Source organism: Heliconius melpomene, chromosome 12 (genome assembly GCF_056956725.1).
Source record: "Heliconius melpomene rosina isolate 202511_hmr_F chromosome 12, ASM5695672v1, whole genome shotgun sequence".
Classification (NCBI taxonomy): domain Eukaryota; kingdom Metazoa; phylum Arthropoda; class Insecta; order Lepidoptera; family Nymphalidae; genus Heliconius; species Heliconius melpomene.
The window spans coordinates 98,812-124,424 of NC_140400.1; the positions used below are offsets into that span (position 1 = coordinate 98,812).

Below are 25,613 nucleotides of genomic sequence, written 5' to 3' on the forward strand. Positions count from 1 at the left end.
AGAAAGCGGTTGCGGTTGTGCCATGCTTCAATCTTCGGTATGAGACGATAGGTCCATCTACCTTTATTTGAGGTGTCCTCAGTCAAGGGTAGGTCGGTGTTAGCCTTTTTGTACAGGTGCAGCTTCATTTGTTCCTCAGTCAGTATTTCTAGTGGAACCATCCCGGAGATCACGCATACTGCTTCCATAGAGTCTGTGCGAAATGGGCTAGCTACTCGGAGTGCACTCATCCATCTTGCGTCTTGCTACTTGTTTCTTTAGTCCGTCAGACCAGAGTGGACCGCCATATAAGTAGTACTGACGCTACGAGCCTCCTTCTATTTAGCTTGGGCCCTCCGACGTTAGGCATAAGCCAAGCCAAAGTTTTCGAGACTACTACTGCTGCCTTCGCCGCAGCATGCTCTACATGCTTTTGAAGGTGTGGGCTACGGCATCGGAGTGATGCTAATGATACGAGACTTAATATTGAACTCTTTTATTGCATATTTAATTTGGTTATTTATACGCTACAAAACAATAGTGGAACATAATTTCACAATTGCATTTGTAGCGAATAAATTCAGGTTGCTGATATAGCGTGTTTATACAGAATATAATAAGACTAGTGCAATACCCCTACAATACTCTCCCCCTTTGGGAAAAAAATGTACAAAAATAAATATAAAATAACAAAAATTAATTGTTTAAAAACCAAATCGAACTACAGGTTTAATTGTTCGGCCTGACCTAGTGACTTGAAGCGGTGTTTTGCTGTCGTAGGCTCCTGCGTTTGCGCATTGTTGTCGTCCTGCTGATGTTGCATTCGTGGAGTCATCGCCTTTGTTTATAACGAAGGCTGGCTTAAGTCGGTCAATCGATATGACAGCTGTTTTATTGGAGCGTTGAACTTTAAAGTATTTTTCATGTTTTTCCAAAACTTTGTAGGGGCCCTCGTATGGTGCGATCAGTGGTTTTCTTACAGCGTCGGTCCTGATAAACACATAGTCGCATGTACTCATATCTTTGAACACGAAACTGTTGTCTTTGTTCTTCCGCTCATACGATGTTGGCTTGACGTTGTGAAAAATACGACGTAACTGTTGAACAAACTCTTCTGACGAGGTTATGTTGTTTTCTTTAATGACGTCAAAAAATATTCCGGGAATTTTAATATTCGTACCGTATACCATTTGTGAAGGGCTGACTTCACTACCATCTCGAATTGCGGTGCGAAGTCCTAATAGTACAGTAGGTAACTCTTGTGACCAATTAGTAGAATTACCGCGTGCAATAATAGCTGTTTTCAAAGTTCTATGCCATCTCTCCACTATTCCGTTTGACTGCGGATGATAACTTGTTGTTCGAAGTTTTTTAATTCCTAGTAGTTTTGACAAGGATGAGAAAAGATTTGACTCAAATTGACGTCCTTGATCTGTTGTTATCCTTAATGGACATCCGAATCTTGAGATCCACATGTTGTAAAACTTCCTTGCCACTGTTTCGGCGGTAGCTTCGGCTACCGGGGCTGCCTCCGGCCACCGAGTAAATCGGTCAATAAACGTAACAATGTATCGGTTATTATTAGATATAGGTAAAGGTCCCACAATATCGATGTGCACATGTTCAAATCGTTCAGATTCGGGGAACTGCATGAGTGTCGAATTATTGTGACGCGTGATTTTCGCTTTTTGACAAGATACGCATTGTTTTGCCCACGTACTAGCGTCTTTATTCATTCCAGGCCAGAAATAATGATACGTTAACATTTTTCTCGTCGCTCTGACGCCTGGGTGCGTTACGTCATGTAATGTACTGAATATTTCATTTCGAAATACTCGCGGTACATACGGTCGAATTGCACTTGTTGACACTTCGCAGTATAATTTTTTGTTGCATGGTAAGGTGATTTTTTTCCATTTCAGCTTATCATTCTGTAACAGTTTTTTTAATTCTGGGTCAACTATTTGTTGAGTCGCAATATCGCTCCATTCTATTTTATTTGGGCAATTAATCTGCGATACGCGGGATAATGCGTCAGCTACTGCATTTTCGGCTCCGGAGACGTGTTGAATTTCGGATGTGAATTGAGATATGTAGTCTAATTGTCTTAGTCGTCTCGGTGATATTTTTTCTTTAGAAACAGATTGTTTTTGCTTGAACATGTAAGTTAATGGCTTGTGATCTGTGTACACAATAATTTCATGTCCTTCACAATAATTTTGGAAGTGACATATCGCCATATAAATTGCCAACAGCTCTCTATCGTAGGTGCTGTATGCTTGTTGAGCTTGAGATAGAGCTTTGGAGAAAAAAGCAATAGGTTTCCATTCGTTCTTTAATTGTTGCTGCAGAACGGCTCCGACGCATGTTTGAGATGCGTCTGTCATTATCGACAGCGGTGCGTGCGGAGAGGGTGGAATCAGCGCAATGGCTCTTTTTAAGCTATCCTTGCACTGATTGAAAGCTTCCCTAGTTTCGTCGTTCCACTCGATTGTGCGATTGTCTCTCTTTGAAGTTCGGCCACACATGTATTTATTTAACGGCGCTTGATGTGTAGCTGCGTTCGAGATGCTTGTACGATAAAAATTGAGCATCCCTAGGAATCGCTTTAAATCACGAATTGTCTTCGGTAGGGGATACTCGTCAATTGCCTTTACTCTATTTGATAATGGAGTTATACCTTCTGGCGAAATTCTGTAACCGAGGAAATCTATTTCAGACTGGCCATATATGCATTTCTCTGTATTTATCGTAATACCATGTTTACTTAAACGGCAAAATACTTCCTCAATATGTTCTCGGTGAAGATCTTCAGACTCAGACGCAATTAAAATGTCGTCGACAAAACAAAATACATAGTCGAGGCCACGCATTATGTCGTTCATGAAACGCATGAATGTTTGACCGGCATTGCGTAGTCCGAAGGGCATACGTGGAAACTCAAAAAGGCCAAATGGAGTAATTATAGCTGTTTTTTCAACATCTTCAACTGGTATTTGATTATATGCTCGTTTGAGATCTATTCGCGAAAATATTGTCTTCTTGGGCAGGAGATATGTGAAATCCAGCAAACGCGGAATAGGATATCGATCGGGCTTAGTAATGGCGTTTAGTTTTCGATAATCACCACATAGTCTAATTCCTCCTTCTTTTTTCTTCGTGACGTGGATAGGACTGGCCCATGCGCTTTTGGAAGGCCTGCATATGCCCATACTTAACATGTGTTCAATTTCTTTCTTAACGAGTTTAAACTTCTCTGCTGACAACGGCCGACACTTTGAAACGACCGGATGACCTTGAGTAATTATTTGATGTACGACCTCGTGCTTAGGAGTCTCTTTTGCGCAAAATGGTCTGGTTATATCTGGATATTTTTGCAATAAATCTGCGAAAGGCGCTTCGACATTTATTGTCGTAATTGAAGGTGCGTTAGTATTAATTATCCTTGCCGCACTCAATAATCCTGTGACGCCGTCGACTAACCTCTTACGGCTCATATCGACTAATAAATTATGCTTTTCTAGAAAATCGGCGCCTAGAATAGGTTGCTTTACGTCTGCTATAACGAAAGTCCATCTGTATTGTCTTCGTAATCCCAGATCTAATATAAGCGTTTTCTCGCCGTACGTCTTAATTTCGCTACCGTTGGCCGCATATAATTTATATTGATTTGATATTGAGGCTTTATTTGTTCTCGGAATTACTGAAATGTTCGCTCCCGTATCTATTAAAAAACGATATCGACTTTTGCGGTCGATAACGCAAAGACGGCTAGATGGAAAAATAGCATTGACGTCCGTCTCCGTCAACACTACTGTGAGTTTTTTTGAAGAGGTTTCCAGGAGCAGGGTGGCTCGCATTTATGGGCGAATTCTTTATATTTATAATGATAATAACATAGGCTATGTTGCCTGCCTCGTGAGTCTCGCCTTGATCTTGAACTGCTTCTATTTCTTCTATATGGTTCTCTTTGCCGCCCCCGAAATCTGAATGAGCTTTTTATTTCTGCGATTTCAATAGATAATTTATTGATTTGTGACAATAGTTCATTATTAATGAAATCTGATGATGAGGCGTCGACTTGTGATACCTCGTGAATTTTCATATTTTCCATAATTTTATCTGCCATAGCGGCTAAATTTTCGAGCTTTTGATCTTGACTAACCATAAGGACGGCTCTTATAGAGCTCGGTAATCGCTGCAGCCATAAACTGTGTAGTGTTGAGTCAGCGACATTCGCATTCCTTGCTAATTCGGACATCTTTCGTAGTAGCTGTGACGGCTTTTGATCGCCTAAATCCATCTCGCTTATTAACTTTTGAAATTGACGCTCAGCGGATTCTTCATAAATTGACAATAACCTTTGCTTTATTTTGTCATACTTTTGTTCGGACGGCGGATTCAGTAACAGATCACCTATGTGTTGAATAGATTCCCTACTTAGTTTCGAGATAACTAAGTGGAATTTAGTTTCGTCCCCCTGCTTTTGCGCTTTTACAATGGACTCGAACTGAGCAAACCACAGTCGTGGCATTTCAGGCCAGAAATCAGGTATCCTGGCTACGATACTTATGGCTGATATCTCTGGTGGCGTTTCTATGTTTGATGGAGTAAGTCCCGGGCCGGGAAAATTAACTTGTTGCTGTATCGGAGCGTCAGGCATCAATGGGTGAAACATCTTGACCCTTTAACTTCCCGAAAATCTCTATATATAGGACTTGGTAATTCGTTGCCTCTTGAAATTCTAACCGGTGAGACCCGCTTGTGGGAGGCCGATTAGAATGTGCACTCACCAATCCTATGAAGATTTGCGTCGGACAGTAGTTGGGTTCGACAGACTGACGTCGGGGTCACCAATGTGGGCTACGGCATCGGAGTGATGCTAATGATACGAGACTTAATATTGAACTCTTTTATTGCATATTTAATTTGGTTATTTATACGCTACAAAACAATAGTGGAACATAATTTCACAATTGCATTTGTAGCGAATAAATTCAGGTTGCTGATATAGCGTGTTTATACAGAATATAATAAGACTAGTGCAATACCCCTACAAAGGTTAATAAGCGAATCAATCATTATACCTAGATAGCGAATGTACGGCTGCGTCGTAAGCTACTAGTTGCCGAGTCTGAGTGAAGTTGTTTCTATTTGTTTCCTGCTGTGTGTATGTGTGTGTGTTTATGTGAGTGGGTAAGAGAGTGTGCGTGTCCGAGAATAAATGTATAAACCCTTATAAACCTTTTAAAAAAAAATAATATACGGCGAATGTCATTTATTCAATATTTTTCTAATAAAAAATTGATTTCTACAAAAGAATGCTTTACAATGTGTACCTACATGGATATTATTGCATTACAATATATTATATAAAATATCACGCTTATTTTACTTATAATTATCATTTAACTTGTAAATTAATTTCATGCCATTGTGGCGCAGTTAACATTTGCATAAATAAGCGACTATAAAAAATAATATACTGTAATGCTGCGTTAGGCATGCTGCGTGCTGCGTGCTGCGTGCATGCTGCGTGTGTCAGAACACACTACCGGTACAGGTATGATGTCCTAGAGCTTTACCTCGACACCAGAGCGTAGAAATGAAAATATACATTTAAATAAATATTTCACGAGTGGGGATCGAACCCACAACCAGTAACAATTTTACGGTCACACTTTGTGCCCTGTGCCACGAGTGGCCACTAAACAAGTAAGAATTCAATATCTTTAATGTCAATAATTTAAGAAGTATAGGAAAAGACCATAACAGATATTTGATTAAATTACCAGCAAAATAAGTGACACTCAGGCGCGGCTCTCGTTACGATGTATGCAGGTCTTCTTGCAGCGCGTGACGCTCCTTGCCCTCGCACGTCGCCGGGGAGCTGTTGGGAAGCGAAGGGTTTCCTCTGTCTAAACGGGATATGTTCGGGATGCAGCGTTACGTTAGAAAATATATAAAATATGTACCTAATCTATACTAATGTAATTAATCGGAGGTGTTTGTTTGTTTAAGCGCTAAAGGCGTACGAATATGCTCTTATTTTTTATGAAATAAACTATAAATGTATAAAATAAGTTAATAAATAAATAATGTTAAATAACGGGCGTCGGGGTGACTTGGTGCACCACCGTCTTTATAACTCACGGTACGGGGTGATTAGGACAAGATCTGTGTCAGTCTCTAAACTTAGAGCGTCAGAAGGACAAGAAAAAGACCTGTATAAGTCCTATCTTAAATAGGACTGAGAAAAGACTTGTTAGTCTCTGTTTGAGCGGGGGGTGACTCGGACTCCTACCTTTTTATTTTAAAAGAATTCGCATGAATTCTTTTAAAAATACAATATGCATATATTGTATACTAAATAAAAATTAAAATTGTTTCCACAATTAAAGGTTGTGACCAGTGTGAAGAGCGAGGACACTTGCCCGTCAGGAGAGGCCGCGTTAGCGTGTTAGTCCTATCGGAGGGAAGCTCGTGTGTTTGGGAAGTATTGTTATTGGGTGATACATATCACTTATTACAATTACGTTGAATCTCTTTCCAAATACGTTAGAAACATAGAGACGGTAGGTATTTTTATCGTTTTTTTTTAAAAACGCTAACGGCTTCCGATTCAAACTCAATTCAAATTCAAATATTTTTATTCAAAATAAAAAGTTAACAAGCTTTATTTTTTGAACGTCAAATGATTTACCAGCAGTTGACTAAAGTTAGTGCCTGAGACATGAGAAGAGCCGGCGCAAGAAACTCAGCGGGACTTATTTTATTTTAATTTTAAACAAATAATAATAATGTAATTATTTGTGACAATGATACCTTTGAAACAGACTGGAGCGAGCATTTCATTCCCAAGGCGTGTTATCGTTTATAAAATTATTAATTTGGTAATAACCTTTAACAAACAAACGTCTTCACATTTTTTTTAAATGGTTATATGGAAAACTCCCTGACGTTTTCTGGGATCCTATTGTAAAAGCGTACACATTGTCCCATAAGTGAATTACGGATTCGATGCAATCGAGTCACAGGTGCTATAAGTTTAAGAATATTTCTAGTATTAATATTATGTACATCCCCAATTTTGGTAAAATCATTAATGTTTTTCTTAACATACATAACATTTTCAAAAACATATTGAGATCCAACTGTCAATATATTGATTTCTTTAAACTACTGCCTTAGGGCTTAAGTTATAGATTACAAGAATAGCTCGCTTCTGTAGGACAAATGTGGGTTGAATACCGGCTGCATTACCCCAAAGTTAAATCCCATAGGACATACCTAATAGTGTGGAAGTAGCTGAAGTAAACAAGTCGAGCCTTTTCCACGTCAGTTAATGATCTAATTTGTTTGACTGCGAAAGCTGCTGAGCTAAGTATATTCGCCAATCCATCAACATGGGGTCCCCACTTTAATTTGGAGTCTATGGTGATACCGAGAAATACCGTAGAATCGACAGGATCTACGGGTTCACCATTCAAGAGTACATCGGCTTTAACAATTTTTGTGTTAGGTATTCTAAAAATCATGCATTTAGTTTTCTTACTATTCAATTGTAAGCTATTAACACTGAAAAATATACGAGTATATCTTTTTATTTCTAACAATATACGAGTATATAATTTAATTTATGGAGTTGAAAACGAAAATTAAAATCAACTATCTGAAAAGGACAGAGCAAAGTAGTAGTTCTACAACTGAGATCGAGAACGTGTGAGTGTGGTTTAAAACATATTCTGATTGTTGACATTTCGCAAACTTCTTAAATAAGTGTCAGCAAACGTTTGTTCAAGAACAACGAGTCGGAGCGGACCGACCCTGATGTGTGAACTACAAAATATCTTAGAAACCACATGTTTTATATTTATTTATGGAAAATGTAAATGTATGTTATTGTATAAATTACCGTGATAATTATCTGATGCAAGATACGTGCTCGTTAAGCTACCAGTCTCAAGCTGGTGGACTCCCCGCACTACCTCCAGCTGCTTACGTACGTACGGTACTACTGGTGCTGGGAGACCTACATACTGGTACATCGCTAGACCTCACAACTGTCACCAAGGGCACGGGTATGTTGTAGTTTGTTGGGTACTTACGAACGCCATTCGTAATTACTGTCTTCTTAAATCAAATTCTTGTTACAACGAGGCTCACGGGCTTGTGATCACACTAATATTGTATTTAGGAACTGTTATAAATCGTTCATATCTTTTGTATTCATTGCCGATAATGTTGGTTGGAATTCTACCACAGACTCCAGTCAACACAGTTAATAAATTCCGCAGAATTACACTGAGTTAGAGCCTATTTAATTCATTTTCCTGTTTCTTCATTTATTAAAGCAAACATATTTGTTTTAATATATCATAATACTTATTGTAAGACGTAGTGTTAAGGCACTTTATTCTCCATACGTCGCCTGATTGTTAACATTGACTATTAGGAACTCCAACTATCATAGAAAAATATTAATTAATTATTTAATTGTCTGTTAGAATACATGTTATTAAACAAAACATGTTACTAATCTAGTAAATGGACATCATCCAATATTCCTGAGTTCCGAATGGATAGACAATGTAAGTTAAGAGTATTATTTACCTCAAGTACAAGATGTAATAGCGCAGACCGCGCCGGCGCGTCGCGTGCGCACCTCGTGTCCGTGCTTGTCTACATCGACACATGTCTATCTAATAACGTTTGTTGTAAATGGAAAATAAAATATTGTTTTTTTATAATGTAAATGTTTATTTATATTTATATACGGTAATAGTTTCAATTGCTTTCAAACATTTATTCATATTAGTGGGATATTATTAATTGACTTACATATAATTGTTAACATATAAGATAAACGATTTGTGATTGATCTGTATTTATTGTCGTTTAGAGAAAAGTTTCCAAGTGTAGTGTTTGGTGCAGAGAATAGAGATATGACCGTGAAGAAGCAGCGCTCGTTGTTGAGGGCCGCGAGGGCGGCGCTCAACCAGGTGTTCATTGTAATATTAAGTAAGTTTTTTTGCGATGAATAAAATTAAGAAAATTAATTGCCGGCGTTAACTTTCGCCGCTTAACGCGCAATGTCTCGAGTGCCGGAAGAAAACAAAGGGCAAACCACTCTTCATCACTTCACCATCAACAAATAAATAAAAAATATTTTTAAATATTGTAATAAAATGTGTTAGAGGATTTTCAAACAATTATCTGTAACGAATGTAAATTTTTCGCTTATTTACTTTTCATTAAATATGTTTTAAAATATATGATACTTCCCTATTTAAATGTAAATTTAAATTCACCATTGTTAGTTCTGTATATTTATATATAAAAAGGTCTAAACTTACAATTGTTTTAGTTTCGATTTTAACCTACAATTGCTTTAGTCAAATGTCAATAACACAGGCACAACGACAAATTTAGAATATGTAATACTTGTATGTAATACTGGTGGACCCGGACGCGGCTACGCCCGCTTGAATTATACGAATATTTATGAAATTATTTTCAGTTTTCAATAGAGAGATGCGTTAAGCAAGCTCATTAAAGCTTTCTAATAACAAACTCTACACTACACTCTAGGCTAGTGTCAGGACACTCCATTTCTCATTGACCGTCGTATTCTCGAGGGTCAGCGAGGGTTAGATGGTGGAACAAAACGCAGTGCTTTGCCTTCTAAGCAGAACGAGGAAATAGAAATAGTAGGGGACGAATTGGACCTCAATGTTGACTCTCTGCGGTAGTGTTCACATGTTGAGCGAAGCGAGCATCAATTGTTTTACATGTAACCCCATGGGGAAATTAGTTACATAATTATTTCTCAAGTCCATTGAATTTTTAGATTTTATTTTTTTAGACTAAAACCATCTACGTGGTCATATCTATATGTTTGCAAATTTTCATCTCAATCGGTCAAACCGTTCGGGAGCCTATTGGAGACAAAGAGTGTAAAAGAGTAGAGCGCTCCGCTCGCTTCGCTCAATTAAACAATTCTATTTATATTTATAAACAAAGATAATTTATAAAAACTAGAATTAAATAATGTCCATATGTAGTGTAAATAAGTAACTTATGTGAGTTAGACGCGTAAACTTGTGTTTAGTTCCGATAAGACAAATTTGTATCTAAATCGATTATTATTATTTAAATATTTTAATTTATATTAATTCTGGTATAAAACAGGCTTACAATCAAAGGGTAGGTAGAGGGAACCTAGTGTTAAGACACTCCGTTCCCCACTTATATAAATTATATAATACACCTTACAACTTTTTCATTTTTAGTTTAGTTTAAATTTTATATTTGTATGACATATTTTATAAGTAATTTCTAAGCCAACGACATTTCCGTAATTTACTACAAATTTATACCATCAGTATAGTATAGGCATATGCTGCGTGGTCTCCTACAGGTATTTGGTATTGATATAAGAATATGTTTTGATTCGAATGCAGGTCACACTTTATTAGTAGTTATTTCAATTGGCTTATATTTACATTTTTCTCCGATGAATCTCTAAGTGACCCGGTGACAATGCTCTTTTATTTATCCAAATAAAAACATGTTTAATTTAGCTTCACTCCCACCTGCGCCTCTACCACCTACATATCTATACCTAAACGTGAACAAAATCAAAAGTCACATTATACATAAACATACTGATAAAGGCCCAATAACACGTGTGTCTGATTAGGTTTAGCTTCAATTACCACAGTACTAACACCGCTGTGTACATTCGTCACAGCCGGTCCGGAGTGACGACACTCCCCGCGGCTCCTCCGCGTCTGGACATACACACATTGCACACATTGCGACAGGTGGTGCTGGTGCTGGTGGTGGTGTGTGCTCGGCCTTCGCGTTAATTATTTGAATCAATAAATAGACTTACTTGTATAAATATTTAAACACAATCAGTTGTTTCGTTAAATATGTAGCATATAATATAAAATACTCTCGAGGGTCACGTGACGCGCGGCCACATTCAGATATATGAAGACCTAAACATTAATGAATGAGCGGGATGTGCCAGAGGTACACTGTACCTGTAACTGGTACACAAATAGATACTGTTATAATTAAAATAAACAAAATGTTCTTTTTCAATTTGAAATCTGTAATTTTTATACAATTGTTCATTGTGTTTTCTTATTTTGGCGCCAATAGACTGTAAGTTATTTTGTGACATTGAAATGGAGTGGGATGATAAAGAGAATCGAATCACTGTGACTGCATTATGTAAAGTTAAAATACAAGTTTTAAAATCCTCAATATGGTAGGTGTAGTCGCATGCTTGTGTGCCGGTCTGCTGATGTGTACAATGGAAGAAGGGAGATGAAAATAGCGCCTAGAACCATGTGGCAGATCTTAAAGGATGACTTAGGACTTGTAGCCTAGTAAGAGACGCACAGGTCATCTTAACTGAAATTAGAACAACCACATACTTAAGCGGTACGTAAAGGGAGGCCATATTTACGTTGAAAGCTCTAAAGAAGCTTCCCAATTAGTCAACAAAGTAGGTACAGCGTGAAACGTAAAGCAGTGCTGATGTTTATATCTATCCTGTTGAATAACCAAGAATAGTCTTTCCACCAAGGGCAGGGCTCCAACTCGGTGCCGGGTCACTTGATTGCTCGATCCACCCAATCTTGGTTAGGAACGAACGTTGCGGACTTCATCACAGGTGAAGACTGGCCGTCATCTATTCCTAATCTTAATCCACTGCATTATGATTTATGGTCAGTTTTAGAGTGTAAGATTTGCTCTTAACGTATGGCGTCTAATTTAGAGTCCTACAAACAATCCATACGATTGATGGATCAGTTGGTGGTGGTGTTTTCCCAAAGAATGGAAAAGATATTTTTCCACAGAAAAAGCGAGCTTCTATTGATAACTGGCCTTAACGTTTAAAGGACTGTATATACTAGTGCCAATGGAGAGCACTGTAATAGTAACACGTATATGATGCAGTAGTCGTGTTGCAGTCAACGTGCCCACGGTGTCGTTCGGGCTGGCGCTGGGCTGGGTCTCGCTGGCCAGCGGAGAGGCGGCGCAAGAGGGCGCGGGCGCGGGCGCGGGGAGGGGTGCCGTGCTGGCCGCCGTCACCACCTTCACAGCGGCGCTAGCCGGCGTGCCGCTGAGTGCGCGCGCGTTGTCCGCGGGCCGCAAAGTCGCGCTCGTGGGCACCTCCGCCGCCTTCGTGGTCGGTACGATTCACTTATAACACACTTGTATCCCTTTAGATCAGTACTTTATATCACTTTAGGCCAGTCCTGGCGCAGGGCGCAGGTGTATCGGTAAAACCGACTGGTAGGGGGTTCGATCCCCGCTCGAGAAGATGAAATATTTATTTAAATTTATATTTCCATTTTTTTGCTCTGGTGTCGAGGCAAAGCGCGGCGTTGAGTTCTGCCACTCAACACGCAAAGCCTTCAAAATTCGGCAGAAAGTAGGGAACGGTGTAGAACGAGTGTCTTAACAATGTGTTCCCTCTGCCTACCCTGCGGTGTGCGGGATACAGCGTGAAACCGACTTATTTATTTTTAGATCCGCACTGAGGACAGCTTACTCATCTCATATTCTACAACTTGACCTGCGGCTTCACCTCGAGTCAAAAGCACCAATAACTAAGGGTTGTGTTCGATGTATTTGAAGTGTACAAACTAACTGTGACCGCCTGGCGAGTGCTACTTCGACTCGATTATTGTGATATAAATATCCTTTTTCAACAAATGAACTGTCCAACACAAAAAAATATTTTTCATTCGAAGTATATCATAAATCGAAAACCAAAATGATACAATAAATATCTTTAAATTTATCACATTTTAAAGTTAACGTTATTTTTTATGACATGTATGATATTGAAACTGAATTGATTCCAGATATGTTGGTCGTTGAAGCTGCTAAGTCCGTGGGGAGGCGAGTGGTGCATCGTGGTGGCGCGCGTGGCGGCGGGGCTCGGGGGGGCGGCCGCGTGGGCCTTGTCGCCGATACTGGCCAGGGAGGTAAATTATATTCGTCTGAATATATTTTTTAACAAATCTGTAAATTAGCATATAAAAGAAAAATGTACTGATATTTTTTACAAATTAACTAGTATACAAGATAGAAACGCAGTCATATTGCGCACCATTGCACTTGCTGGCTGTAACTCGTACTATAGATGTTTGAAATGACAATTAGTATAATTAGAAAATCTGTAAAACTTTGAACATCGAAGGACTCGAACCCGCACTTGTTGCACGCGTTGGTTATCACACAATATCTCAAGTTAGGGCGAAATTATAGGATCACTTTCTTGTTCTGCTTATGTATGTAATTAAAATTTATAATATGTATCCGTCTGTCAAGAGTATTTATTTCGAGATTGCGTGAAGATATCAAGTTGAAATTAATATTAGTTAGCAAATTGTTTCGGTCATCAAATAAAATCAAGTTTCTAAGAGAACTCAATAAAATCCTTATGAGAGGCACGAAATGAGACTTGACAATATGAATAAAGGAAAGGGGTTGATAATTTATAGGCATTTTGTAGAAAAAAATCAGTACAAACTTATATTTTTATTTCATTTCATACAAAATTAATGCATATGCCCGCAGACTTAAGTTTGTCAACTTTTATAAGTTGTACTTCTCGTAGATTTTCAATTCGATCCTGAAATTGCTACAAAACCCTCAGAGGGAGTCTGACGAACCATTTTTGTGACTGAAGGGAGATTACAACAGATTTCCGATACACAAAGGTTGCTCAGAATGGAGTATTTGTCGCCACAGATGTGCGCGGAGCGGTACCGCGGCGCGGCGGTGTCGGCGCTGGCGGTGGCGCACAACGCCGGCATCGTGCTCATGTACCTGGCCGCGGATCTCGCCGTGCAGCACCGGTGCGTACCTCAGCTCTGTGCGTTCAATTGCTTAACATTTCACACGCCTAAGTCACGAAATGGAGTCGTGGGCAGTGACGGTGAAGTTGAACGTTGGTTATCATATAAGGGCCGATAGTGCCAGGGCCAGATCTTCGTTACTTTATAAAGCTTGAAAGTTTTTGTGCGCATATCCCCAATAATGGTAGGTACTAGCAGGGTATATGGAGTTCGGGTGGTTACTTTGGCAGTTATCGAAAAATATTGCCTAACATTCGTTAAATTGTAAAGCTCAATTTTGTATTATTTTCTTAGGTATAATATTAAAAATTACCATGTTCATTGCCAGACACTTCGGCATGGTTGTATCTCCCTGCCAGACACCCCCAAATCCTATAAGCTATAAGCGCCTACTAATATATTAGGAGCAAACAATATTTTTACACTTTAGTGTATTAGATTCTAGTAGGCGCTTGTCATTTATTAGAGTTTAGAGACCCGAGCCTACTGTTGTACTATTGGCTCTCTATTAGGTTTATTATAAAAAATAAGTAATTGCGTAAAACAGAACGAGAGAAATCTCTTTCTCGTTCTAGTATGTTTTTTAAAACAGAAAATTGGCAGATCGGCAAAGGTAAGTAGTATTTTAGTAGTAGGTGCCTACGTTATTGGTATCTATTTGTAACTTCGTCACACGTAATACGGTACGCTGAAATATAAATATATACATATATATATATATAAGAAAGATTTTATAATTTTGAAGTCTGATGTTAATACTATACTATGAGAACTTTTCCATTCAACATTTACATGCATATTTAAATATAATTGGACCGACTTTATTATGGCCGGAACAGGTCGAAACCGAACTTCCGGTCGGTCACTACTTAACAAAGTTTCGTGTTATTTCTGTAGGACAGTGCTATGGTGGTGCGCGGGGCTGGCGCTGGCGCACTGCGCGGCGTTCAGCCTCGTGCCCGAGTCGCCGTCCTTCCTGGCGGCCAGCGGTAAGCCCAAGGTTAGATACACTCTCTAATGTTTTTGACAATTTAAGGTGTAATTCGACAAAAGAAGACAACAACAAAAAATGTTTTAGAATACATACAAAACTGTTGAACGTAGCGGGGCCCCAACGCCGCCCCTTGGAGACCGATCGACGTATTGTTGAGTGTCGTATACTGCTATATATTGAGTTTTAATATTCTTGAAGTTATCACTTTTTTGAACATAATATTAATATTATTGGAAGCTGTCGTGATGAAATACAAACATTGCTTTAACAGTCACCATCAATAATGTATCAAGTATATTAACATGCCTTCCCCTCTCCCCTACGCAGGAGGCGCGCCTGGCCCTGGCGTGGTTCCGCGGCCTCTCCCTCACTGACCCCGCCCTGGAGATTGAGCTCTCCGCGCTGCCTCCCGCAGAGGAGGCGCAGTCCTCCTGGAGCCTCGCTAAAGAAATGCGTAAGTTACTGTCGACACGTACTCTATGGCTGTGGTGGAGTCGGGCCTAGGGCGGCAGAGTTTATGGGTGACAAATTTGCTAAACGATATTTTTGCCACCTCATAAAAATGTAAAAGGTTCTTAGATTAGGATTCTTAGGTAGAACGAAGTCTACGATACATTTCCTATGCCTACAACGGCACAACAAACCTTTGTGATCCAAAGTAAGTCAACTAGTTTGCCGCTTCGCACATCTTTTTTATCAGAAATACAGATAGAATAGAAAGTTTCAGAAAATACAATATCAATGATATTATTGGAATTTAAAATTAGAATTATTTTATTTTTTTTAATTAATTTAAAAAATAAAATTAATATTGACAGCGTCTTAGATTAAGTAACGACTTATTATATCTCGCCAAACGCGGTAAGTACCTAAGAACCAGAGGTGGTGAGTATTAAATGTCAGCAAACGTTTTCAGGATAGCCTAGCCGCCTATCCGCCTAGCCGCCTACCCGCCTAGCCTAGCCGAGCATTCCTGACATTACATGTATTATACTATGTATCGTAGTCCTCTCTTACATCTCTCCAAGGTCTTTCGTAATTTACTTTTTTATATACTTTTACTTAAAATTGTCTGTTGCTGTATTTTTAGGGGTTACTCACACAAATCTAAAGCCTGTTGCGAGGAGCGAGGAAATGAAAATAAATTCTTAATCTAGATTTTTTTCCTACAATTTAGTATCTGACCCACAAAGACGTCGCGCATTTACTATAGGCGTCATAGCGGTGATCGGACAAGAAGCGTGTGGCGTGCTCGCCATACTGCAGTACGCCGAACGCGTCTTTGTGCTAGCGAGGGACACCACCGTAGTGACTCCAGTGAGCGTAGTGACCCCGGCAGTGTCCGGAGAGCTAGTGTCTCCGGCGCGCCACGCGCTCATGCTGGGCGCGGTGCAGCTCGTCATGTCAGTGCTAGCGCTGTATCTGGTGGAGAGGGTTGGAAGAAGGGTAAGAAATGACATAAATTAATTACTATAACATATATAATACATACCTATTTGTTATCTTTTTATATATATGTACATACATATATCTAATACAACGAAAGAAAGTCATAGAAAGAAGTCAGGGAAAGTCTAAGTCGTCCTAAACAAATTTAACCTTATACCTGTAAGCCGCAATTTAAGAAACAGTTATATATATGACTTTAAAAGTAAGTAAATGAAGATAAATTTTAAAGTAAAAAAAAGTAATTAGTCGGTCTGCCTTTGTGAACACAACACTACACGCGGGAGTGTCTACATCGGATAGATGGCGGCTTAAACAGGTGACCACCATTAATGACGTTCTTTATATATTATTTTAGAACTTAGTGTAGAAAATAAAAATTCGTGAAAGTAGAGCCACTATATAATGGTCAAATCATTCGTATTTTTTCTATTAGTCAGCACATCCAACTTGTGTCTTCTGTTAAGTCATCCCCCCCCCCCCATCAAATTACAATCAAAGTACTCAGCTTCTTTGTTTTACTTTTTAATCTTTCTATTCTTTTTTTAATCAATTGTTTACAATTTCACACTTAAATATTAGTGACGAATAAAGTTTTGGAACAGACTGGAGCGAGCATTTCATTCCCAATGCGAGTTATCATTTATAAAATTTATTTCCAATTTATTTGGTAATAACTTTTAACACAAAAACATGTTTTCACAACTATTTAAAATAGTGATTTAGCACATTCTCGGGCGCATTGCAAAATTGTGTATATTGTCCAATAAGAGTTGTGCCCCCTGTGCAGCCCCTGCTGGTGGCGTGCGCGGCGCTGACGGGCGCGGCGCTGGCGGTGGCGGCGTGGGGCGCGGCGGGGGGCGCGGGCGCGCTGGTGCCGGCCGCCATCGGCGTGGCCGTGGCGGCGGACGCGGCGGGGCTGCAGCCCGCGCCCTACGCGCTACTCGCCGACATGTTCGACTACCAGGTATGTCACATTGCACTTTGTCCCTCCAAAATTGGGAACTAAAAATTATCCACAAAAAACTACATTCATGGCATCCCTTAATTATTTATTTTTTACAAAGTTAATAAAAATATTACAAAATTTTCAATAAATTAACAAATAACAATAGATATACTCGTATTATACTTGTAGCTTATAGTTATTGACTATTGTTTTCAATAATTATAAATTACTTAAATTATTCAAATATGAACTATTAAAGCTTATATAAATAGAAAAGGCGTCATCAAAATCATATAAGGCGATCCCGGTCGTTGGAACGTCTTTGTTGCCAATAGGGTTAAAAATATAATTAATATAATGCCTAAAGAAAATTGGAGATACGTAAAATCGACGGAAAATCCCGCCGATATAGCGAGCAGAGGAAGCTTATAAACAGAATTACAATTAAACAAATTATGGTGGCAGGGACCACCGTGGCTATTTAACAATGCGATTCCACAATATAAAGAATATTTTACTAATCAAGAAGAGAAGAAACGCCAAGCAAATATTGTACAAAATATACAGAACCCATACAACATAATAACGGAGTTATTAAATAAATTTAGTTCATTTAATAAAATTATAAGAATATTAGCATGGGTCATTCGAGCTATCCACGGCAAGCGAAAACAATGGAGCGGCGAGTATCTCACATTACAAGAACTCAGATATGCAAGTAAATTAATAACAAAACATGTTCAGCTTACAGAGTTTACTTGTGACATTAATAATTTAAAAAATCATACAGCATTACAATCAAGCAGTAAATTACTAAATTTAAATCCATTTATCGATGAATTTGGACTATTACGTGTAGGTGGGCGACTACGTCACGCCACTATTAGCTCAGATATGAAATATCCCATATTAATCCCACATAAAGGCCGTTTAACAGACGTATTGATTGATCAAGCACATACACTAACATTTCATGGAGGACCTCGTCTTACATTATCAGTATTACGACAAAAATATTGGATTATCGGAGGAAATCGAGCAACCAAACATTTTATACAAAATTGCGTTACCTGCAGAAAGTGTAATACCACTACCAACAATCAATTAATGGGGGATCTTCCATCAGCAAGAGTAAATTCATCATATCCATTTTATCATACCGGAGTGGATTATACGGGATACGTCGACATCAAAGCGAATAAAGGAAGAGGTATCAAAACTTGTAAAGGATACATAGCCATATTTGTGTGCATGGTTACTAAAGCGGTTCATTTAGAACTAGTGTCGGATTTAAGCTCTTCTGCGTTTTTAGCAGCTCTACGTCGAATGGCAGCAAGGCGCGGGGCACCTGCACATATTTATAGTGATAACGGTACGAATTTTGTTGGCGCAAATCGAGCATTAAGGGAAGAATATTACAATATACAGCAAATTTTCGGTAAAGAATGTCATAAAAATATACAAGAACTAGGTATAGAATGGCATTTTAATGCACCAGCATGGCCAAGCGCTGGCGGATTATGGGAAAGAGCAGTACGTAGCTTAAAATTTCATTTGCGGAGAGTTCTAGGAGAACAAAAACTAACTTTTGAAGAATTCTCCACTCTTTTGGCGCGTCTGGAGGCGTGCTTAAATTCGAGGCCACTTTGTGCGCTATCAGAAAGCATCGACGATTTAGATACATTAACACCAGCTCATTTTTTAACTGGAAGACCAGGCTTGTCCACAATAGATACAGAAGAAGATGCCCGAACGAGATGGCAATTAACAACTAAGTTATTTCGAGACTTATGGAAAAGATGGAAACAGGAATATCTTTCTCAGCTATCAGTAAGGAGTAAATGGTTAAAAGCTAAACCAGATATTGAAGTAGGAGATATTGTCGTAATCCATGACGATAATCTACCATCACAACAATGGAGCCTAGGGAGAGTAGTAGAAATTTTCCCTGGAACGGATAATCACGTACGTGTGGTCACCCTGCGTACTTCAAGTGGAATAATCAAACGACCAATTACAAAATTATCACTCTTGCCGATTAAGTCGGAGACGAATCTAGCATCAAATAGCATCAAGGAGCGTAAATCTAAAGAAAATCCAAAGGAAAGCATACAGAGGCCAGCGAAACGCATATCACTTTTATCACTAGCAACTACATTCATCTTATTTATGAATGTTATAAGTCCGTCTTACTGTGAATTTAATATTACATATTTAAAAAAACTATAATTCACTGTATTTGAACCCATTATACAATATGAAATTAATTCAAGACAAATGGACACTCGTGGTTTATTATAATACGTCACCTTATTGGCAAGGAATTAAAGCATATAATAAATTGACGGGCTATATGGAAAAAGTATGTGATAGCTCATATTTAAACAATCACTGTAACATTACCTTGCTACAACTGAAACATGAGTACACCGAGCTGGAGTACTACAATGAGCTGCTCATGCGTCAGCGCGGGGACACCGGCACGCGACGGAGACGCGGGCTTATCAATGGAGTAGGCTACGTTGCAAACAGTCTCTTCGGAGTATTAGACGAACATTTCGCAGAAAAGTATCAACAGGACATTCATACGAGCAAACAATGAGACAACTCATACGAGCAAACAATAATCATCTACTGCACTTATGGAAAAATCAAACGTCTATTATTGAGGGCGAATATAATTTATTAAAACGTACTGAAGTGACTATAGAGAAACAGCATAAAATTATAAATAAGCATATAAATAACATATATAACTCAATAAGCATTATTGATCAGAAATTAAATAATATTTCGTTCAACGAGGAATTTACACTTTCCGCAATTACAGCAAATAACTTATTGCAAAATCTACGTCGTATTCAAGATACCATGTTAGACACCATCACCGACGTTCATCATGGACAACTCAACTTTCATCTTATCCAACCGGAACAACTTCGACAACAGTTACACATCATCTCAGGACATTTATCACAAGAACTTACTTTACCGTTAGGAAATTTAGACACCGATTTATTTAAAATATATAGTCTTTTAAATATCAGAGTTAGGATGACTCAGCAATTTTTATTATTTGAGATAAATTTACCTTTAGTACACCGAGACTCGTATACACTTTATCATCTAATAGCTGTACCTCAACAAGTCCAGAATAACACCATCAGTGTTATTCCTATAGCAGATTACGTAGCGATCAATTTAAAACGAGATGCCTATTTTACATTGCATCAGACCGAGTTACAAGAGTGCTTAAAAAGCGACCAGTTTTACATATGTAAACAGCAAAATATTATATCATTTTTATATACTAATGAGCGTTTTTGTATAAAGGATTTAATGACACACACTTGTCAAATAATTAAATCATCATGTGAACGTAAATGGATAAAGCTAGCTGAAAATAAATATTTATTTTTCTTCTGTGATTCTTACACTGTGCGTGTTATATGCGATGACAAAATAACAGCACAAACATTGAGCAAGGTCGGTATTGTTACCATGCAGGAAGGATGTCTCATTAAAGGAAAGGATTTTTCTCTATATGCGCAAAGATCCAAAAAGAGTAGCTTAAAGATAATGACAGATATTTTTACGCCTACGATACCCGCTGAAATTAATCACCTTTTAAACATACCTATGCCAATACAAGAATTAAATTTTACAAGTTTCGCAAACGATTCACTAAACGATCTCGATTTAAAATTGAAGCAGCTTCGAAAAGATAGTGAGTCAGTGGACATCATATCTTACCACGACATACACCAGTATACAATATGCTATATCCTGGTGGGAGCAGCAATAGCAGCGGTAGCAGTGTTTGGATGGCGCAGGTGGCGGCAGCGACGGACCGTGGCCATCTCACCCGAGATTCCTCTTCATAACCGTAGTGCAAGTGTTAGTGATAGTGTCAGTGTCAGTGAAAGTGCGCGAAAGCAGAGCAAGGCTGACCGTCAGCCATATGTTTGTGATAGGGTTATATTTAAAAACCAAGCAACATCCCCTATCATCAGTAGCCGAAATCTTTTAGCAAAATAATTTGTTTTAATCAGAGAAAATCTTTTTTTTTGTTTTGTATAATTTAGTCTTAACTTAGTTATAAGAAAAATTGTTTATCATCTTGTAATAGTTCTTAAGTTCATCTCATTCATCTCATCATAGCTGATGTATCATTTATCTCTGGCCCGGGAGCATGTTCGGTCCAAATATTGTAACCGAACACCGCGGCATAGCCTTTGAGCACGTTCCCGGCGCTACTATAATAAGGCAGTGCATACTCGGAGCGCGGACCGGTAGCATTCATTAGCGTATTATCATATAGCAAGCAATAAAGCAACTTTTATTTAAAATATTATTTTTTATTATCGAGCCGCTAATCTCCAGCTAAATAGTGTAGGCCACGTCCCCTACATTTATAATCATAAAAAAAACTTAACAATGTAGTCGTCCGTCGTGGCAAAGTAGGAGGGTTTGATTGTAAACTCGGTAGTTGTGAGTTCGATTTCCATTTGGAGGAATGAAGTAATTTCATTTCTTCACTGTGGTAAGATGACAGAATGTCTCTAACGATAGGTTCCTTCCCCCCAGTACCGCAGCTGCGCCCTGATGCTGGCCACCCTGGGCGCGACCGCCGGCAACGCCCTGGAGGTGGGCGTGTTCCCGCTGGCGGCGGCGGCGGGCCTGCACGCGGCGCTGGCGCTGGCGGCGGCGCTCACGCTGCTGTACGCCGCCTTCGCGGCGTTCGTGGTGCCCGAGACGCGCGGTAGAACGCCTCAGCAGATATACCTGGCGGTGGGGCCGAGCGCGCCCGCGCTCGACGAGTGCTGCGTGTCCCGACTGTGAACGCGCCATTCCGCGACAGTATAACTAGTGAAGTCATCATCTGTTATAGTTCTAAATCACTTTCTTGTACCTATCACTTCAAAATTATAACAAATAAAAATCTTAAATATAGAAAAAGTGTTGTTTTGAACTTCTCCACCTTCTTCGCACGGCACAGTGCTCCTGAGTGACCTGTGACCTGAGAGTACAGTTTTGTGTTCGTTATTTTGTGTGCAATAAAGTAGTACTATTTATTTATTTACTTAAATTTATAATTTATTTAACTTAAAATAAATATGCAGCATGACTATCAAATATTAGCAACGCAATGAAGCAAGACTGTGTTTATACGCGATCACCATGACGACGGGCGAGCTACGTCGATACTCCAGTACAGAGCACCTCCAATGCGGCGCGGCTGTCCACAGTCCACAGTCCAGGGCGACACTCCCGAAGTAGACGAAAGACGTATGTGAATCCAGGTAACTCTTTGTATTCCCGTGTTACTAAAATATTACAGCTTAATACTGTCAAACACGTACCTCGTCGAGTACGTAGACTATAATAAATGATAGTTATCGACTTTCCGCCAATATATCGAAACATTGCATGTTAAGTGGCGGAACTGAACGCCGACCTCGTCTTGTAACCGGAGCGAGGAAATGAAACCAACTCATTGTACCCCCACAGGCGTGGCGCTTACAGCCAGCAGTCATGATATACATATATATCGATTAATAAATTCAAATTCAAAATATTTCCTATAGCAATGGGTCTCCTGGACAAGCTGTCAGCGTGGGTGGGAGGCGGCGGCACGCTGGCCACCGTGCTGGTGCTGGGGCTGGACGCCAGCGGCAAGAGCTCGCTGCTCAACGCCCTGCGCGCGCCCGACCAGCGCGGCCCCGTCGTGCCCACCGTGGGACAGCAGCGGGACTTCTTTCAAAGTTAGTCCTATTTGTTGATTATGTACGAGTAAGTATATAGAACATTCTGTAGGAGGAATCTTTATCGCACACATGTTGAATGTACACAAAGAAGAACTGCAGGAACATAACTGTACTGACAGTGTCTCTTAGGTCTTACTACATCGATGCACTCTATAGCAAAGATGGCGTAGTTTAGTGCGTTATTCTTTATTGCACAGATATTATTAAGGAATAATTGCTGAGGTCATAAATGTAAAGTATTGGCATAAAGTAGAACATATTTTTTATCAAGTACTTATTTGTACTCTAAAAATTAAGATATTTTTAAAATTAGTGTAATATTTAGCTAGAAAAAGTCGGTCAAATGCGAGTCGGACTCCCGTACCGAGCGCTCCGTATCAATTGAAAACTAAAAGAATTGTATCTCATACACTTTATAAAAGTTAACAAACTTAAGTTTGCGAATACATGTACTCATATTGTATGAAATGAACTATAATTATAAGTATGTAATGTTTTTTTTATGAAACTTCTATAAATTTTGTCAACTTCTAGCCAAATTTTATAATTTGCTAGAAGTTGACAAAATTCACGGGAAGTACTCTAGAGTTTTTGATTATACGGCGAGTTTAATACAAAATACTGTCAAAACGATGCATGTCTTTTGATTGCGGTTACTTAGTCGGATGATTTTTTCTGTGCTGCAAGGGAACGTCATCTTGAATATTTGATATTCATTTCACATCCACGCGCTCTTCAGATAAATGGTCTTGGCAGAGGGACAATGAGTGATTCTATAAGGGTTCCCCTCTTACCTTTTGAGGCAAGGAACCCTAAAAAGATGATTTTATCGTTCCGTTCCGCCAATATGTAATGTATGTATTTCTCGTCACTCCCCCGGTCCCTGGCGCTGGCAGGCGGCGGCGTGTCGTTCAGCGCGTGGGACGTGTCGGGCGCGTCCCGCATGCGCGCGCTTTGGGAGCGCCACTACCGGCACGCGCACGCCGTCATCTTCGTGGTCGACTCCGCCGACCACTTGCGGCTAGGTACCTAGCGGAGTATATTAACTTGACTTTACTGAACTTGTTTTAATATTATCATTTTATTTAATTTATTTTAAAAACTCGTTATTTATTGATAAGACACCACTAGGGACTATTAGGATTAGATTATAAGAATGAAACATCTTGTTAAAAAAAAGAAATATATTTAAAAATGCCCATTTACACTTTCTTTATAATTATATAAAGGTAGCCAATTTTTCTATTCATGATTGTGTAAACTTAAATACACAATGAAGATAGGGTACTCATGAGGTTCTCACAATATTATTATAAATAGAATGGCTGTTTATGTGATGCAGTGGTGGCGCGCGAGGAGCTGGAGTTGCTGCTGGCGCACCCCGACATGAGCGGGCGGCGCGTGCCGCTGCTGGTGCTCGCCAACAAGAGCGACGCGCCGCACGCCCTCGCTGCCACGCACGTCGCCGCAGGTACACGCTACGACTCGCACATCTACACATGTCACGTCATTTTTGGCGCTCCGTACCTTATGATCTCTTTGTTGTCCGTCTGTGTATTATCCATTTATCGTAAGATCGCGTGAAAGTCTCTGAAATTAATATTAAATATCCAGATCTCTTAGAGCACACAAAAAATTAAGCTTCTAAGTGCACTGCAACGAAAAGCGACTAGTTTCTACTTATACTATTAAGAAATTGTACAAGTTAGATCTTATAATACAGACAGTGGTTAAAAACCGAAAATGGAAGTTTATGTTTGTAGATTTATTATCTTTTAAACGTTCCCATTAACAATAGAAAGTACCTACATGCACCCGCGTGTTGCAGCCCTGGGCCTGGAGCGTATCACGGACAAGCCGTGGCACATCTGCGCGTGCAGCGCGCGCTCGGGCGCCGGCGTGCCCGACGCTGTGGCCTGGCTCGCGCGGCAGCTGCGCGAGCGCACCTAGCCGCCGGCGGCCGCGACTGGAGTGGGATTTGTTGAACAAATTAATATTTTAAATCATCTATTTGTTTTTTCTTTTAAATTTTAGATTTAAAAATTTAACATTAAATATAATAAATAAACAAAATGTAATAAATGATACAAGTTTTATTATTTATTACTATTTAAATATCTATAGATAATGTTTTAATTTAGGCGTAATGTTCGCTTAGTAGGTTAATAATTAAATTGCCGAATTGATAATCTCCTGTTTGTTGTTGTCGCCATCATTTCCTTCGAAGACAGTGTCAATACTAAAAGGTCATCTAGTTAGATGTCAACACGCCGCACGTCTGTTGAAGTGCGTAGTCCTAGGTCATACATAATAGTGTACGTTACTTATCCATACTTGATGAAACATAATAACCTAACCGAAGCGGAGCAAGTTCCGCCTCCCAACACGCAATGCCTCGAGAATTTGGTGGAAAGTGGAGAACGGAAGTGTCTTAAAGGGGTCGAAATGTCTTTGTCTAGGTTGCCATATGCCCTCTGCCTACCTCGTTATATACGGGATACAGTGAGTGCGCCTCGGCAAGACACTATAAAATGTATCATAAAAACTGATTTTTATAAGAATTGTTTGTGCAACTGTAGGCTGTAGAA

At 39.3% G+C, this 25,613-nt stretch overlaps 2 protein-coding genes across 2 annotated transcripts; one reads left to right on the forward strand and one right to left on the reverse strand.

Moving 5' to 3' along the window:
* Positions 1-3,978: 3,978 nt before the first annotated feature.
* Positions 3,979-4,657, reverse strand: LOC146533278 (uncharacterized). Its single transcript, XM_085195235.1, has 2 exons — positions 4,070-4,657; positions 3,979-3,984 (listed from the first exon to the last, which is right to left on the reverse strand). Exons 1-2 carry the CDS (start codon positions 4,655-4,657, stop codon positions 3,979-3,981), a joined length of 594 nt encoding a protein of 197 aa, XP_085051361.1.
* A 754-nt stretch (positions 4,658-5,411) lies between these two features.
* Positions 5,412-25,075, forward strand: LOC146533279 (uncharacterized). Its single transcript, XM_085195236.1, has 15 exons — positions 5,412-8,757; positions 8,882-9,000; positions 11,970-12,187; positions 12,870-12,992; positions 13,762-13,868; positions 14,766-14,868; positions 15,190-15,316; positions 16,040-16,308; positions 17,099-17,275; positions 21,845-22,095; positions 22,413-22,546; positions 22,846-23,022; positions 23,922-24,050; positions 24,368-24,496; positions 24,854-25,075. The coding sequence occupies exons 1-15, from the start codon at positions 8,735-8,737 to the stop codon at positions 24,973-24,975; spliced, it is 2,208 nt and encodes a 735-aa protein (XP_085051362.1). The 5' UTR covers positions 5,412-8,734; the 3' UTR covers positions 24,976-25,075.
* The last annotated feature ends 538 nt before the right edge of the window (positions 25,076-25,613 follow it).